The sequence below is a fragment of the Orcinus orca genome, chromosome 3 (assembly GCF_937001465.1).
Source record: "Orcinus orca chromosome 3, mOrcOrc1.1, whole genome shotgun sequence".
NCBI lineage: Eukaryota > Metazoa > Chordata > Mammalia > Artiodactyla > Delphinidae > Orcinus > Orcinus orca.
The window spans coordinates 134,397,631-134,414,218 of record NC_064561.1 but is presented as its reverse complement, the minus strand read 5'-3'; the positions used below and the strand labels follow the sequence as shown (position 1 = coordinate 134,414,218).

General features: G+C 35.8%; 1 protein-coding gene across 4 annotated transcripts in view; it reads left to right on the top strand.

The window, feature by feature from the left end:
• Positions 1–9,667, top strand: part of RNF180 (ring finger protein 180) — a 281,709-nt gene extending 272,042 nt beyond the window's left edge. For all 4 annotated transcript variants that reach the window (XM_049707919.1, XM_049707920.1, XM_049707918.1 and 1 more), the window contains one exon: positions 8,613–9,667. In XM_049707919.1, the coding sequence (XP_049563876.1) occupies positions 8,613–8,812 (200 nt within the window). In that variant the 3' untranslated portion in view covers positions 8,813–9,667. The remainder of the gene's footprint in view (positions 1–8,612) is intronic.
• The last annotated feature ends 6,921 nt before the right edge of the window (positions 9,668–16,588 follow it).

Genomic DNA, 16,588 nt, shown 5'->3' with positions numbered 1-16,588 from the left:
GCATAAAAATGCCACATAAAATATATAAAGTTGAATTCATCAATGTGTAAAAAACGATTATCATGAACACACAGAATTTATCCTGGGTATGAAGGAATGATAAAACATTGGAAAATCTATCACTTTAATTCATCACTTTAACAGATTTTTTAAAAATTATTCAACATTTTAAAAAATCTATTTGAATTCATCACATTAACAGATTAAAGAAGAAAACCATATGAACATCTTGATATAGAGAAACTATTTTGACTTGAGCAAATAATAAGTATGTTTAATATTGGCACAAGAATCCAAATCTTCTGATTCCTTGAGGAGTATGATTTTCACTGCACTACACTTTTTTTCCTAATAGTTTATGGCAAAAAAAGAGTATGTGTCTTTATTGTGTCCTTTACTTTAAAATAGCATAATTAAAATCTACTAGTAATATTGGCTATTCTTTAAACCATGTGTTGATTACAAACTAATTATTATCAGGTTATCACTAATAATAAGTTGTGCGTAAGTCTGTGAAAAAGTGAATTCCTGGTACAGAAGCTTCTCACTCCATTAACTCCAATCCAAATCACTTTTTGGAATGAAGTGGTTGTATATATTAAAATATATACATTGACTTATTACAATGGTTTTAAGTGTACTGTCTCCTAGGCCATGCACTTTAAATGGGGGCAAAACCTGGTTCTTGGGGCACCAAAAAAATCTTAGATATTACAGTTGTTTGAGGCCCTCAAGAGCTCAACCCTACCTGAACAAATTTTATTCCTTATTTTTAATTTCTCTCATTCAGGAGAAATTTGGTTTAATTTGATTTACTGATTAGAATATTTAATTTGAGATATATTTAAATTTAACATTTTTTTTCTCCTTACAGGAGTGATAATGAAAAAAAAAAAAAGATTGAGAAATTATTCTAGACTATGAGTTTCTTAAGACAGGAACCATGTCTTAAAATATCTTTAAATCCTCAGCCTCTAAGAGATAGTACATATACTCTTCCTAAATTTTTAATCAATTCCATATTTTCAGTATCTGATGTTCTGACAGTCTATTTAAAGTTAACTGCTTTAGAGAAATCAACTCATACTTGAAGAAAACAGTTTCTCAGCATTTGTTTGAACAAACAATGGTAAGCATATTGATTTATTCAGAAAAGGTAGACATAATATGAAGAACAAGAACTGACAAGAAAAGCAGATTCTTCCTCATATTCGAAGTAGCAGTAACGATAGTAATAAAAATATAAGAATCTAACATTTATTGAAACTTTACTATCAGCCAGGAATGTGCTTTATATGTATTAATTAATCTAATCCTTATATTAGCCCAATGAATTAGGTACTTTCATTGCCATCATTTTACAGTGGAATCTGCAGTTAATCTCTGTGATTAGTATTCTGGCAATTTTTCTAATTTCATAATCAATATAATATTTACTAAGTAACTGTCAGTGAGGTCATTTTCTTTTAGTCTGATTTTGATTTAGAAATTCCAATCCTCTCATTCAATTTACAGCTTTGGAAATTCCAAAATTATTACAAACACCTATTCACTCCTTCCCCACTTAAAAAAAATTTTTTTAAGAAATTAACCAAGTAATGATCATTATCCACCTTACCTATAAAAACACCATTGCATAAGCCGTCTGGGTCAGCATCACCTTCTGATGTTCAGAGCTAGAAATTTTGTAGTTCGGTGTCTCCCTGCACTGCCTTCTTTTTCCCTCATTCCACCAGTAAAGGAAATTACCATTAATGAGGACACTTCCAGAGTGAAAGGGGCACTATTAGTAATTATACCAAGACATAAGAGTAACTGAGACTGCCCTGGGGAAACCAGCATGTTTGATCACCATACTCATAATTCTACATCTTTTGTGCCTTGTCTACTCTCAGTTCTACTGTTTTCTACAGCTATGCCATTAATACAGTTATTCTTTGACCCAAACAACTGAAAGTTTTGAATCTGAAGATCTAAGGCCTCTAAATATTCCTTTTGGACAGAAAAATCACATATTTTAAAATATAGTAGTAATGGTAACAATTTCCAGTAACAATGTTACCTGTTTTCCAGCCTATATTTGTGAAAGGTTTTTGAAAAGGTATATAAACTTCTTTGGGAACATTTGTGTTTATGTATTAGAATAATTTTTGAATGTGAGAAAAACTCTTCCCACTTCCCCTCTCTCCTACACAAACAGAAAGTCCCCTTTCCTTTTAAGATACTGTGTACAGTTTAGAGAACAGTAGTTAGATAGTCATAAATAGCTGTTAGGATTGAAATCCCCTAAATATGCTCTCCAAAATAGAATGCCTACAGGCTGGTGCGAGACAATCCCTTGGAATGTGGGAAAATAACATTAAAATTTCTGTTATGATTATTGAAACAGAAGAAAAGTTAAACTTTACTAATACTTAGTGAGGACTGACATTGGCATCCTTACTTACATGTTATGATGGTATGTAATGTTAGCCGAGGAAAACTGTAAGTTTGACAATATGAATAGCTGACTTCATTAGTTGGTTAGTTTTGCAGATGTTGCAATGTTTTGAAGTTTAATATGACCAGTTAAATGGATTTTAGATATTATCTAGTTTTAGCTAAACTACCAGCACAAGGTGCACAGAAACTTAAACAGAATCCTGTAAAGAAATCAGATTGATGATAATACTGATAAGGCAAACAAAAAAATAGAAGAGCTGACACATCATTCTAGTATAAGCTTTTTGTAAGCTATAAAAATTATTTTAAAAAATAAAATATGATAGAAAGTCAGCCAAAAACATTAGAAATTATTAAAAACCTACTTGAAATATGTCTATAAAATTTATTCTAAAATATCACTTAACATTGATCTCATCCTTCTTAATTTCATGTTTTTAACCTACATAAGTAAATGTAATTTACAAATAAACACTGAAAACTATAAAATATCAATGAAAGAAATTGAAGATGACACAACTAAATGAAAAGCTATTCCATGTTCATTGATTAAAAGAATTAATGTAGGGGTAGGGAAGTAGGAGGTACAAACCATTAGGTATAAAATAAGGTACAAGGATATATTGTACAACTTGGAGAATATGGCCAATATCTTTTAACAACTATAAATGGAGTATAAACTTTAAAAACTGTAAATCACTACATTGTACACCTGTAACTTATAATTATATAACTGTATGGCAACTATAGTTCAATAAAAAAATAAAATTTAAAAAAGAATATTGTTAAGATGTCTGTACTACTCAAAGCAAAATAAAGATTCAACACAATTCCTATCAAAATACCAACAGCAGTTTTCACAGAAACAGAAAAAACAATTCTAAAATTGGTATGGAACCACAAAAGATTCCAAATAGAGCAACCTTGAGAAAGAACAGAGTGGGAGGTATCACTTCCTGATTTCAAATTATATTGCAAAGCTATAGTAATCAGAATGGTGTGGTATTGGCATAAAAACAGACTCATAAACCAGTGGAACACCATGGAAAGCCCAGAAGTAAACCCACACATACACAATCAACTACTTTTCAATAAGGGTGCCAGGAATACACAATGGGGAAAGGATACTCTCTTCAATAAATGGTACTGGGAAAACTGGATTGCTGTATGCAAAAGAGTGAAACTGGACCTCTGTGTTACACCATACACGAAAATCTACTCAAAATAGATTAAAGAGTTAAATGTAAGATTTGAAACCATAAAACTTTACAAGAAAACATACAGGATAAGCTCCTTGACAATGGCCTTGGCAATTTGTTTGGGTGTTTTGTTTTGTTTTGTTTTGTTTTGGATGTGACCACAAAAGCTCAGGCAATAAAAGGAAAAATAAACAAGTGGACTACATCAAACTAAAACGCTTCAGCATGGCAAAGGAAACAAATAAAATCAAAAGGCAACCTATGGATTTTGAGAAAATATATACGAACCATAAATCTGATAAAAGACACTGGACATTTGCTAATAAAGTAGACAGCAGGTACTGTCACAACAACAAAAAGATAATTATGTGAGGAGATGGATATATTAATTAGCTTGACTATAGTAATCATTTCACTATATTATATATCAAATCATCCTGCTTTACACCTTAAAGATATACATTTTCTATTTTAAAATAGAAAATAAAACATATGTAAACAATAATTTAGGATTATTCTTGATCAAAGAAATTTTACTTTAACCATACTAATACTCAGGTGAATGCAGCCTTTCTGTCAAAATAAGCAGCCTGATCTAGAGCATAATATTTAACATTACTTTCGTTATTGTTACATAACGAGTTATTAAAATAGATGAACCAGAATCTGCTTCAAGCTTGAGCCTCACGGAGCCTTTACCACCAGAGTTACTAGCAAGTACTAGAATATATCTTTTCTGCTCAGTTAATTGTATTGTCCCCACTCACCAACACTAATAAGCACAGAAATACATTAGTAGGCAGTAGATAACTACAAAGCAAAGGTTAATAATCACGTTATTCATCTTAAAAAATATATAATTTTGAAGGTCTCTAAAAACAAAATTCAGTGTTGGTCAGCCAACAAAAACAGGTTGCCACTGAGTATACCAAACTGTAAATAATTAGCATATAAGTATCACAAAATAAAAAGAACAGCATTTCACAATGAGATGTAATATTTCTCAGAAATGTCATATTCATTTAGTCATAAATGGACTATTGCTTACTTTCAGTATTTACTTTTTATATAATCTCCTTAAGTAGGTCCATGCTTGGAAACATAAGAATTAAAGCTCAATTTCTTCAAAGGAGTATCATTTTGTCTGTCCAGTTTATTCGATGTTAAAACATAAGACATTTTTCCTATAGAATTTTGCACAAATGACTTAGTGAAATTCTCAAGGTATAAGATAGAAGGTTAAGTTGGTGATCAGAATTAACAAACATTAATTGTGAGGGTTGTAAAAATAAAACGTGAAGTTTTAATTTAGAAAATGCTCTCATGGGAAAATAATTTACATTTGAACCTCACAATTTTTTTTCATTTGCTATTTTTTAATTTTATATTGGAGTAGAGTTGATTAAAATGTTGTGTTACTTTCAGGTGTACAGTAAAGTGATTCAGTTATACATATACATGTATGTATTCTTTTTCTAATTCTTTTCCCATTTAGGTTATTACAGATATTGAGCAGAGTTGCCTGTGCTATACAGCAGGTCCTTGTTGGTTATCTGTTTTAAATATAGCAGTGTGTACATGTCAATCCCAAACTCCCAATCTATCCCTCCCCCCTACCTTCCCCCATGGTAACCATAAGTTCCTTCTCTAAGTCTGTGACTTTGTTTCTGTTTTGTAAATAAGTTCATTTGTATCATTTTTTTTTAGATTCAGCATGTAAACAATATCATATGATATTTGTCTTTCTATGTCTGACTTACTTCACTTAGTATGATAATCTCCAAGTCAGCCCATGTTGCTGCAAATGGCAATATTTCATTTTCTTTAATGGCTGAGTAATATTCCATTGTATATATGTACTACATGTTCTTTATCCAGTCACCTGTAAATGGACATTTAGGTTTATTCCATGCCTTGGCTATGGTAATTAGTGCTCCAATGAACATTGGGCTGAATGTATCCTTTTGAACCATGTTTTTCTCTAGATATATGCCCAGAAGTGGGATTGCAAGATATATGGTAGCTCTATTTTTACTTTCTTAAGGAACCTCCATACTGTTCTCCACAGTGTCTCTACCAATTCATTCCCACCAACAGTGCATAGGGTTCCCTTTTCTCCACACCCTCTCCAACATTTATTGCTTGTAGACTTTTTGATGATGGCCATTCTGACTTTTATGAGGTGATATCTCACTGTAGTTTTGACTTGAATTTCTCTACTAATTAGCGATGTTGAACATCTTGTACCTCTTGATCATGTGCCTCTTGGCCATCTGTATGTCTTCTTTGGAGAAATGTCTATTTAGGTCTTCTGCCCATTTTTTGATTAGGTTGTTCTTAAAATTTGTATGGAAACACAAAAGACCTCGAATAGCCAAAGCAATCTTGAGAAAGAAGAACAGAGCTGGAGGAATCAGGCTCTCTGACTTCAGACTACACTACAAAGTTACAGTCAGCAAAAGAGTATGGTAGGGGCTTCCCTGGTGGTGCAGTGGTTAAGAATCCACCTGCCAATGCAGGGGACATGGGTTCGAGCCCTGGCCCGGGAAGATCCTACATGCCACGGAGCAACTAAGCCCATGCGCCACAACTAATGAGCCTGCACTCTAGAGCTCGCATGCCACAACTACTGAGCCCGCGTGTCACAATTACTGAAGCCCACGTGCCTAGAGCCCAAGCTCCGCAACAAGAGACGGCACTACAATGAGAAGCCCGCACACTGCAACGAAGAGTAGCCCCCACTCGCTGCAACCAGAGAAAGCCTGTGCACAGCAACAAAGACCCAATGCAGCCAAAAATAATAAAAATAAAAAATAAATAAATTTTAAAAACAAAAAACCAGTATGGTACTGGCACAAAAATAGAAATATAGATCAATGGAACAGGATAGAAATCCCAAAAATAAACCCACACACCTGTGGTCAATTAATCTACGACAAAGGAGGCAAGACCATACAATGGAGAAAAGACAGTCTCTTCAATAAATGGTGCTGGGAAAACTGGACAGCTACATGTAAAAAAAAAATGAAATTAGAACATTCTTTAACACCATACACAAAATTAATCCATTTTGATTTTAAGACCTAAATGTAAGACCAGATACTATGAAACTCTTAGAGGAAAACATAGGCAGAACACTCTGACATAAATCGCAGCAATGTCTTTTTCTATCCATCTCCTAGAGTAATGGAAATCAACAAAAATAAACAAATGGGACCTAATTAAACTCAAAAGCTTTTGCCCATCAAAGGAAACCATAAACAAAATGAAAAGACAACCCACAGAATGAGAGAAAATATTTGCAAATCATGCAACTGACAAGGGATTGATCTCCAAAACTTACCAACAGCTCATGTGGCTCAATATCAAAAAATGAGCCTCACAAATTTTTGAATTAAGTCATCAGATGGTATAGATGAGAAATATGAGACCCAAGGAGATAAATTACCTTGCCCCAAGTAAATGACAGATCAAAAATAGTCTCCTAAAATATTTGCAAATGATATGACCAATAAGGAGTTCATATCCAAAATACATAAAGAACTTATACAACTCAGTATCAAAAAAAAAACGAATTAAGGGCTTCCCTGGAGGCGCAGTGGTTGAGAGTCCGCCTGCCGATGCAGGGGACGTGGGTTTGTGCCCCGGTCCGGGAAGATCCCACATGCCGTGGAGCGGCTGGGCCCGTGAGCCATGGCCACTGAGCCTGCACATCCGGAGCCTGTGCTACGCAACAGGAGAGGCCACAACGGTGAGAGGCCCGTGTACCACAAAAAAAAAAAAAAAAAAAAAAAATTAAAAAATGGGCAAATGACCTGAACAGTCATTTTTCCAAAGAATACCTATAGATGACCAACAGGAACAGGAAAAGATGCCCAACATCACTAATCATCAGAGAAATGCAAATGAGTATCACCTTACACTTGTAGAATGGCTACCATCAAAAACACCACAAATAACAAATTTGGAGAAAAGGGTACCCTAGTACATTGTTGGTAGCAATGTAAATTGGTGCAGCCACAATGGAAAACAGTATGAAGGTTCCTCAAAAAACTAAAAATAGAACTACCATATGGTCCAGCAATTCCATTCCTGAGTATATATCCAAAGAAAACAAAAACAGTAATTCAAAAAGATATATGCACCCCAATGTTCATAGCAACATTGTTTACAATAGCCAGGATATGGAATCAATGTAAGCGTCCATCAACAGATGAATGGATAAAGATGTGATACATACACACACACACACACACACACACACAGAATGCAGTATTACTCAGCCATAAATAAAAGCATGAAATTTTGCCACTTGCAACAACATGGATGGACCTGGAGGATATTATGCTTAGTGAAATGAGTGAGACAGAGAAATACAAATACTGTATATTATCATTTATATGTGGAATCTAAAAAATAAAGTGAATGAATATATCATAACAGAAACAAACTCACAGATATAGAGAACAAACTAGAGGTTCCCAGTGGGGAGAGGCAAGGGAGGAGGGGCAAGAAGAGGTAGGGGATTAAGAGGTACAAACTACTATGTATTAAAATAAACAAGCTACAAGGATATATTGTATAGCACAGGAAATATAGCCAATATTTTATAATAACTTTAAATGGAGTATAATCTATAAAAATATTGTTATGTTATATACTTGAAACTAATATTGTAAATCAACTATACTCCAGTTTTTAAAAAAAGGATCGTTTCCTGACTCCATATTCCATGCTCTTTGCTAATTTTACTGTCCCCCCTTAAAACCCTTAACTGAGAAAAAAAAAAAAAAGACTTCTGATAGTTGCTTATCATTAAAATAAAAAAAAAACTGTCAGGAATACAGTATATCACTCAATGAAATCAAGATATGCTCTGGTCGTGATACTTCTGTTCATAACGCAGCTTCCTTTCTGAGAACTTAAACTGAATTTAATGAGCTTTAAATAATATGTTCATGTATCTTCTAGGTTTCCACAGACGTGCAGCTCCAGTTACAAGAAGGCAGTTTCCACATGGTGCACATAGGATGGATTATTTGCACTTTGAGGATGATAGCCGTGGATGGTGGTTTGACATGGATATGGTGATCATCTATATTTATTCAGTGAACTGGGTCATTGGATTCATTGTTTTCTGCTTTCTTTGCTATTTTTTCTTTCCATTTTAGGAATATTCATACCTTACTATGGTTGAACAATTACAAATGATGTAGATAACAATTACTTAAACATTTTTTTAAATGTGCTTTGAAGTTTTTATAATGTTGCATTATATAAATTGTTGGTGTTTATAGAAAATCTGAGAATGGACTTATTTATGAATGTTTTTCATGTAACAAACTCAACTTTATTCAAGAGCTAATCTGTCTAGCACTTAGCAACAACACACTGTTAATTTCATAGTTCTTCTTGGTTCGGGATTTGTGGCTCTAATTTTACAATGTCACTTTTACATTTATCTTGATTTTAAAGACTGAGGTTTTCCCTCCACTTAAAAATAGTAAAAAATGTAAAATTAAATGATAATCTGAGTAGATATTATCATTAATGATAATATATTTAGTCAATCATCACTTATCCTCAGGCAAGTTATATACATTAAAGATAAACCATATCCTCTGGGAACTAATCTAGCAGGGTATATTCAGTTTTGGTTTCCAATTATCTCTATGTATGTCCTTATGTCCCTTTCTGTTACCAAGACAGCTGACTGTCCTTTTTTTTAGAGGCCTAATAATAGCGTTAGTGCAACATTTTAAACTATTACAAGAACAGAATATTAAACACAAAAAAGCAAAAAAACAAAGCTGAGATTAATTCCCACCAGTAGATACTTAGAAAAATATATTAACACTTTTCCAATTGCAGGATTATTCACCTGAGGAAATTAAAAATTTACTGACAGACACTCAGTAGCCTAAAAGAACAATGCATGTCCAAAATGTAGTTAATTTAGTGATTCTTTTAACTTGGACATTGTCAAATATACTGTAAATGTGCAATAAAGAGTGGCTTTTAAATTTTTTCATTGTCATTAACTAATTTAGTGTCTGGAATAAAGAATTGTTAGAAATAGGCTTTTGGGTTTATAGAAAGAAAACCTGATATTTATTTTTATTTATTATTACAGTAATCCCTGGAATTAGTTTTCCCTTATTGATTTTTTTTTTTAAAAAGATCTGAATGATCCCAGTACAAGAAAGAATTTGGGTAGGTATTCCAATGTTAAAAGTGAGAAACCTAAAGCAGAGAGAAGTAAGCTTATTTATTTCAGTCACTTAGGTGGTCTTTGTGTAACCTAGAACAAAAAGTTTTTTGTTTTGTTTTTTTGGGTTTTTTTTTTAACATCTTTTTGGAGTATAATTGCTTTACAATGTTGTGTTAGTTGCTGCTGTATAACAAAAGTGAATCAATCAGCTATATGTATACATATATCTCCATATCTCCTCCCTCTTGCATCTCCCTCCCACCCGCCCTATCCCACCCCTCTAGGTGGTCATAAAGCACCGAGCTGCTCTCCCTGTGCTATGGGGCTGCTTCCCATTAGCTATCTGTTTTACATTTGGTAGTGTATATATGTCCGTGCCACTCTCTCACTTCATCCCAGCTTACCCTTCCCCCTCCCCGTGTCCTCAAGTCCATTCTCTATGTCTGCGTCTTTATTATGAACTACTAATTCAACATTCCTGTGCTGTGATGTCATATATCTGATAATGCAATAAGCATATTTTAACATAAGGTAGGTAAACCTCTCATGGCACTAAAAATACTACCACCATCCAAACAAATTGAGATTGATCAGGCTTGAACAGTTCAGTCTATGAAAGGTCCAAATTTGTCATAATTACTGACTATATTTGAATAAAAACATTTAATTGACAGTATGTGATGTTCTAATAAATATGGAAGAATGATACAGCTTTTTATTCTAACATTGCCCTTATTGTGTTTAAAATTATATCTGTGAAAGAAAATAGTGTACATTAGACATCATCAAATCCAGAAAGCAGAAAACTAAATACATTTTAGAAACACAGAGATCAACTTTTGCTCATTATAATAAAAAATATATATATTATGCTTGCAGTCTAATGACATAACTGTTATCTTGGTGAAGCAGCATTTTTGGCAAAGCTCAGTATTACCTTACAGAAATAAAAATGGATATTTATAATCACTAATTTATTACTCAAAGTAAAGATGATATGGTATAAGGGAAAATATTGCCTTCTTAAAGTACATGTCAGGAAAAATGAACAAAACATATGGGGGAGCCATATTTTAAGAACTGTAAAATAAATTGCAGCTATTTCCCAAGCAACTCCTGGCTTATAAGCTCTAGCAAATATGCCTTCATTCATTCCTAAATTACCTAAAAATTGATTATAATTATACATGAAGTAAATAGTATTATTAATACGATTTCTCAGAGAAACAAAGAGGATTCCCAAAATATATTTATTAGGTCAGTAATACATATCAGTTTATAGATCTGTATCTACAAACTAAATACAAATAAATATAATACCCTTAAATAAATAGAATACCCTTTAAAAAAGAAATCGTAGTCTGGGCGCTCTCACCTTCTGAGATGGCCCACCCTCTGTCTGTGGAGTGTGTTTCTCTCTAAATAAATCCATTTCTTACCTAAAAAAAGAAAAGAAAGAAAAGGAAGGAAAGGAAGGGAAGGGAAAAGGAAAGGAAAAGGAAAAGAAAAAGAAATCGTAGTCTGGAGGAGCATTCTCAAGTCACACAGCTACCAAGTGATACAGCCAGGAGTCAAACCCGGATAGGCCTAGTTCTTGAAGCTATATCCTTTCCACGACACCTTCTTAAGAAGTCCAATTCCTAATTTAGGGACTTCTCTTACAAAAATTCAGAGGTATCCCTTCTCAGTGAAATTTCTAGGAATCCATTGGTCTATACCATGTTAAGATATCCCTTCCAAGGTAGATAAGGTGTTGTATCTGACCCTCCTACCACTAAAAGAGAAGAATGATGTTTACAGTTCCTCTTTGAATTTTGGAGGTAACATATGCCTTGTTTGGGTGTGCTACTCTGACCCATTTACCAAATGACTCAAAAAGCTGCCTGTATTGAGTGGGACCAGAACAAGAGAAGGCCCTTCAGCAGGTCCACTCTGCCATACAAATTGCCGGGTCACTTGGGCCATATGATCCTACACATCCAATGGTCCTTGAATTGTCAGAGGTAGATGGGATTGCTGTTTGAAGCCTTTAGCAAGCCTTAATAGGTAAATCACAGCACGGACCCTCAAAATGGATTAAAAACCTAAATGTAAGTCCAGACACTATAAAACTCTTAGAGGAAAACATAGGCAGAACACTCTATGGCATAAATCACAGCAAGATCCTTTTTGACCCATCTCCTAGAGACCCTTACGATTTTAGAGCAAAGCCACACCATCCTCTGTGGATAACTATTCTTTTGAGAAACAGCTTGCCCGCTATGAGGCCTAGTAGAGACTGAACATTTGGCCAGGACCCACTAAGTTACCATGATACCTGATTTACCCATCATGAACTTGGTGCTGTCTGATCCACCAAGCCATAACGTTGGGTGTGCGCAGCAGCAGTCTGTTATCAAATGGAAGTGGTGTTTATGAGATTAGGCTTGAGGAGGCCCTGAAGGCACAAGTAAGTTGCTTGAGGAAGTAGCCCAAATGTCCACGGACTCTATTTTGCTACATCACCTTCACTCTCTCAGCCCATACCTATGTCTTCACACCTAAGACCAGTTGACCAAGGAACAGAACTGTTAGGCCTGATTTACAAAGAGCTCTGTGTGATTTTCAGCTACCACTCAAAAGTGGACTTCTGATACTCTATAGCTTTCCTTTGGACATCCCTGAAGGATGATGGTGAAGGGAAATCCTCCCCATGGGCAGAATTTCAAGCAGTGTACTAGGTCATTCATTTTTCCTGTGAGATACATGTCTATAGTGATTAACGGACTGTGATATGAGTATGTTTGTATAAGTATTAACCAAATATTTTTTCTTCCAGTTTTATCCTATCATCTAAAGCATCTTAAAAATAGCTACCTTTATATCAATATCACAAGATGTATTGTGATCATTAATCTTAGTACTTAAATTACAAAGGAGAAGAGAAACATCACCCAAGGTCTTTGTATCCTCAGTTGTATGTAGGATAACTGTGTCATGTTAGGCAGTATGGTTTAAGGAGATGGTGTAAGATATATATGAGTTCCAACTTGACAAGGGACTGTGATGGCTTTGTGGGATGTCAGCTTGGCTAGGCTAAAGTACATTACTCAGAATTACTTTTCTGGTAAAGGTCCTTTTGGGGGAAGACATAGAAGGATTAACAGTATATGTTTTTGGCAGTGTAAAAGTGTCTGAGGGTCTGAGTCTGTTAACTGGCTCAAATCTAGAATTTATAGAAGAAATTGACTCTGTTTTCTTAATTCAATTCAGACATCTGTTCAGTAAGCTAGAAATACTCTGCTTATACAGATCAAGTAAGAATTTAAAAGGCTGGCCATCTTTTCCTATTCTAGGGACCTCTTGATAACCAGCCAACCCCCAAGTCTCTGCAAGTCAAACTAGTCTGGTTACCAGTTTGACTCCACTGTTTATAATGGTAACCATCACACCTTGTTTTTAGCAATTAAATGCCACCATTTAGCCTCTGACATCTCAGGATCCCATTATCTCCACTGCATTTAGCAATCCTAGTTCAGTGGCAGAGTTTCCTCTGTAATTTTTGACCTAAAGAGAAGAGAGCTTTGACCTAAAGAGAAGAGAACTTTTCAAGGATGCTGTGGCTCCCCCCAAAATTTATTTTTCACAGCTGTTGCGAAAGTTGTGTCTTTCCAGGGTTGGAGAGCAGGTCTTACAGGATAGATATACTCTAACATTGCAATCTCCTTAAGCCTTCAGATACCTTCATCTACAGTATAACATGGCATTTCAACTTCATTTAATGTAGGCCACCTTTTGGGTCCAGCCAATTGACCAACCAACCAACTTGTTATAGCCCTTCCTAACTGCTTCAGCTGAAACAGTGAATCCAGAACCTCTGGTTAGTGAGCCTGTATCAATAAATACAGCATGATTCAACTTTATGATCCTCCCACCTTGATCACACAGCCTTAATATCCATTCTTACACACACCCTCTAGATTTCTGTCTGTATGAAATGAAAAATCATTCAGTTGTTTTTGGTGTGTATCACACCTCTTCATGAATCGCAACTAGTACCTCATCTTTTGAGAACTTCTGCAACTTGTCTAGTTATAGATCTAGAAACAAAAAGGAATGTTGGAAATTAGGTCCTGAGGAGGGTCAGGAGCGCCTTGCAGGCAAGTAACTCAGTAGAGACCCATTCCAGCTTCTTCAGGTAAAGAGGGGCCATCTTCCTATATTAGGCAAAGTATTCTTGAGAAACAGAACCAATAGGATATCTATTTAAAGCTTTATTATAAGGAATTGGCTCATCTGATATTGGAGGCTGGAAAATCCTAAGTCTGCAGAGCCATTGTTCCTCCCAGCTCAAGTCCAAATTCCAGAAACTGCTGTAGAACGAGAAACAGCCAATATCCCAGTATGAGTCTGAAGGCCAGAAGGATGCTATAGAACCACAAAGCGGTAATATCCCAGTTTGGAGGCTGTCAGACAGGAGAATACTCGGGGAATGGTCAGTCTTTTATTTTATTCAGGCCGTCACCTGACTGGATGAGGCCCACCTACATTATGGAGGGCAGTCTGCTTTACTCAATCTACCATTTAAAATGTTAACCTCATCCAAAAAAACACCCTCACAGAAACATTTAATGTTTGATCAACTACCTGGAAAGCATATGGCCCAGTCAAGTTGACACACAAAATGAATTATCACACTTCCTCAGGCAGAAGTGGAAGGGATGCTTCTACTGGCAAAGATGGTTCAGTTTTATTTAGGAGGTTCAGATTCCCCATCTTTATCATTACCCATATATTCCCCTCCTATTTGTAGGAACCCATTCCTTCCCAATTAGGGACCAAACTTTAACAGGGGTCGTTGGGAATTCAATTTGAATTGTAGTTTAGCCACTTGCAGGAGGAGACTCTTGCTTTGGTTTTCAGAAACCCTACAGCTACAGCTGTACACCTACAGGAATATGGTTTCTTTGAGGGCAGATATAGAAGCTTTCAGGTCACTGATGCAGAACTTGAGCAAGGAATTTAAATCCCTGGGTTCATCTTTTCCATTGGCCACTTTCTCCCGGGCAATTAGGAGTAACCAACCAACTCCACTATACCCCTTATTTTGACAGAAATGTTCTAGAGGAGCTCATACTTAGGCACCCTGAGCCTTACCTTCTATAGGTACTCAATTGCAGGTATCCAAAGGTGATAATTTGTGCAACCCTTTTGCCACATCATGCCATGAACTAGCAGTGTCCTTTCACCACTGGAAACAGGCTCCTTAGTGCCTTTAAAACTTATCAGATTAGGGGCTTCCCTGGTGGCGCAGTGGTTGAGAGTCCGCCTGCCGATGCAGGGGACACGGGTTCGTGCCCTGGTCCGGGAGGATCCCGCGTGCCGCGGAGCGGCTGGGCCCGTGGGCCATGGCCACTGAGCCTGCGCGTCTGGAGCCTTGCTCCGCAACGGCAGAGGCCACAGTGGTGAGAGTCCCGTGTACCGCAAAAAAAAAAAAAAAACAAGGAACCGAAATGGATTACACAGTTTGGGGAGCTGGTTAAGCAAATCCAGAGTCTATAGGGCAGACAGTTAGAAATGGAAGAACACAAAAAGGCTGGGATCCAAGAGACAGTGGCCAAAGCTACTGTCCACAAGTAGACTTTCATTCTCCAGGGAATGTCTCAACCCTCTTTTAAGACCTTTCAACTGATTGTCAGGCCCACCCAGGATAATTTCCCCAATGACTGATTAGGGACTTTAACTATGTCTGAAAAAAATCTCTTCACGGGAGAAGCTACATTAGTGTTTTATTAAATAATTAAGAGAAGGTGTGTATATGGTACAAACTAGCTCATGCTTTCCTTCCCTCCTCCAACTCTTGTGAAAGGATAACTCTTGTAACCTACTTATCCAGAACCATCTTGGAAAGGGAATTCTGGGGAATGTAGTTTAGCCTAGCCAAGTTGACATACCACAAAGCCATCACACATGGTATGCTCAATTAACTGCCCTCTCTATATTTTATCTCTGGATTATTTATACAAAATGATCAATCTTAAAATAAGGATAAACTCAAAAGTTTATAGTATAACTTTTAATAATTTTTAAATTATTTTAAATTATTTAAATTAATTTTAATTATTTAATTATTTAATAAAGTTTTAAAATGTTCTACGTAGGTGGTCTGGTTATCTATTGCTGAATAACAACCTACCCTAAATTTAATGGTTTAAGAAAACAATCATTTTATTATATCTCACATTTTTGTGCATCAGGGATTCAGACAGCACTCAGCTGGATGATTCTTCTGTTCCACATGGCATCAACAGAGGTCAACTGGTGATATTCAGCAGGCAGTAGACTGGTCTGGAGGGTCCAAGACAGCTCCACTCATATGGCTGGTGTCCTAGGAGAGATGGTTTAAAACTTAGGCTCAGCAGAAATGGTCAAATGGAGCACCCACATGTGGCCTAACAAGGCAGTCTCAGGGTGGTCAGACATCCATGGTAGCTCAGGACTCCCAGAGCGGGTGTTCATCACCAGCCTCAGCAGTCCTGGAATGATATTTCTGCTGCTTTCTGTTGATCAAGAATGTCACTAAGGCCAGTCCAGATTCAAGGAAAGGGGAATCTGATTCTAATAGAACAATTATGAATCTGTCACTCTAGGAGATCTCTGTGGGGGTTAAGAGATATAAAAATAACCCTTGGTAAAAGGATTATCAAACTGAAAAATGAATAAACTGTGTAGTCACTCTTGATTACCTCTGTCAGAA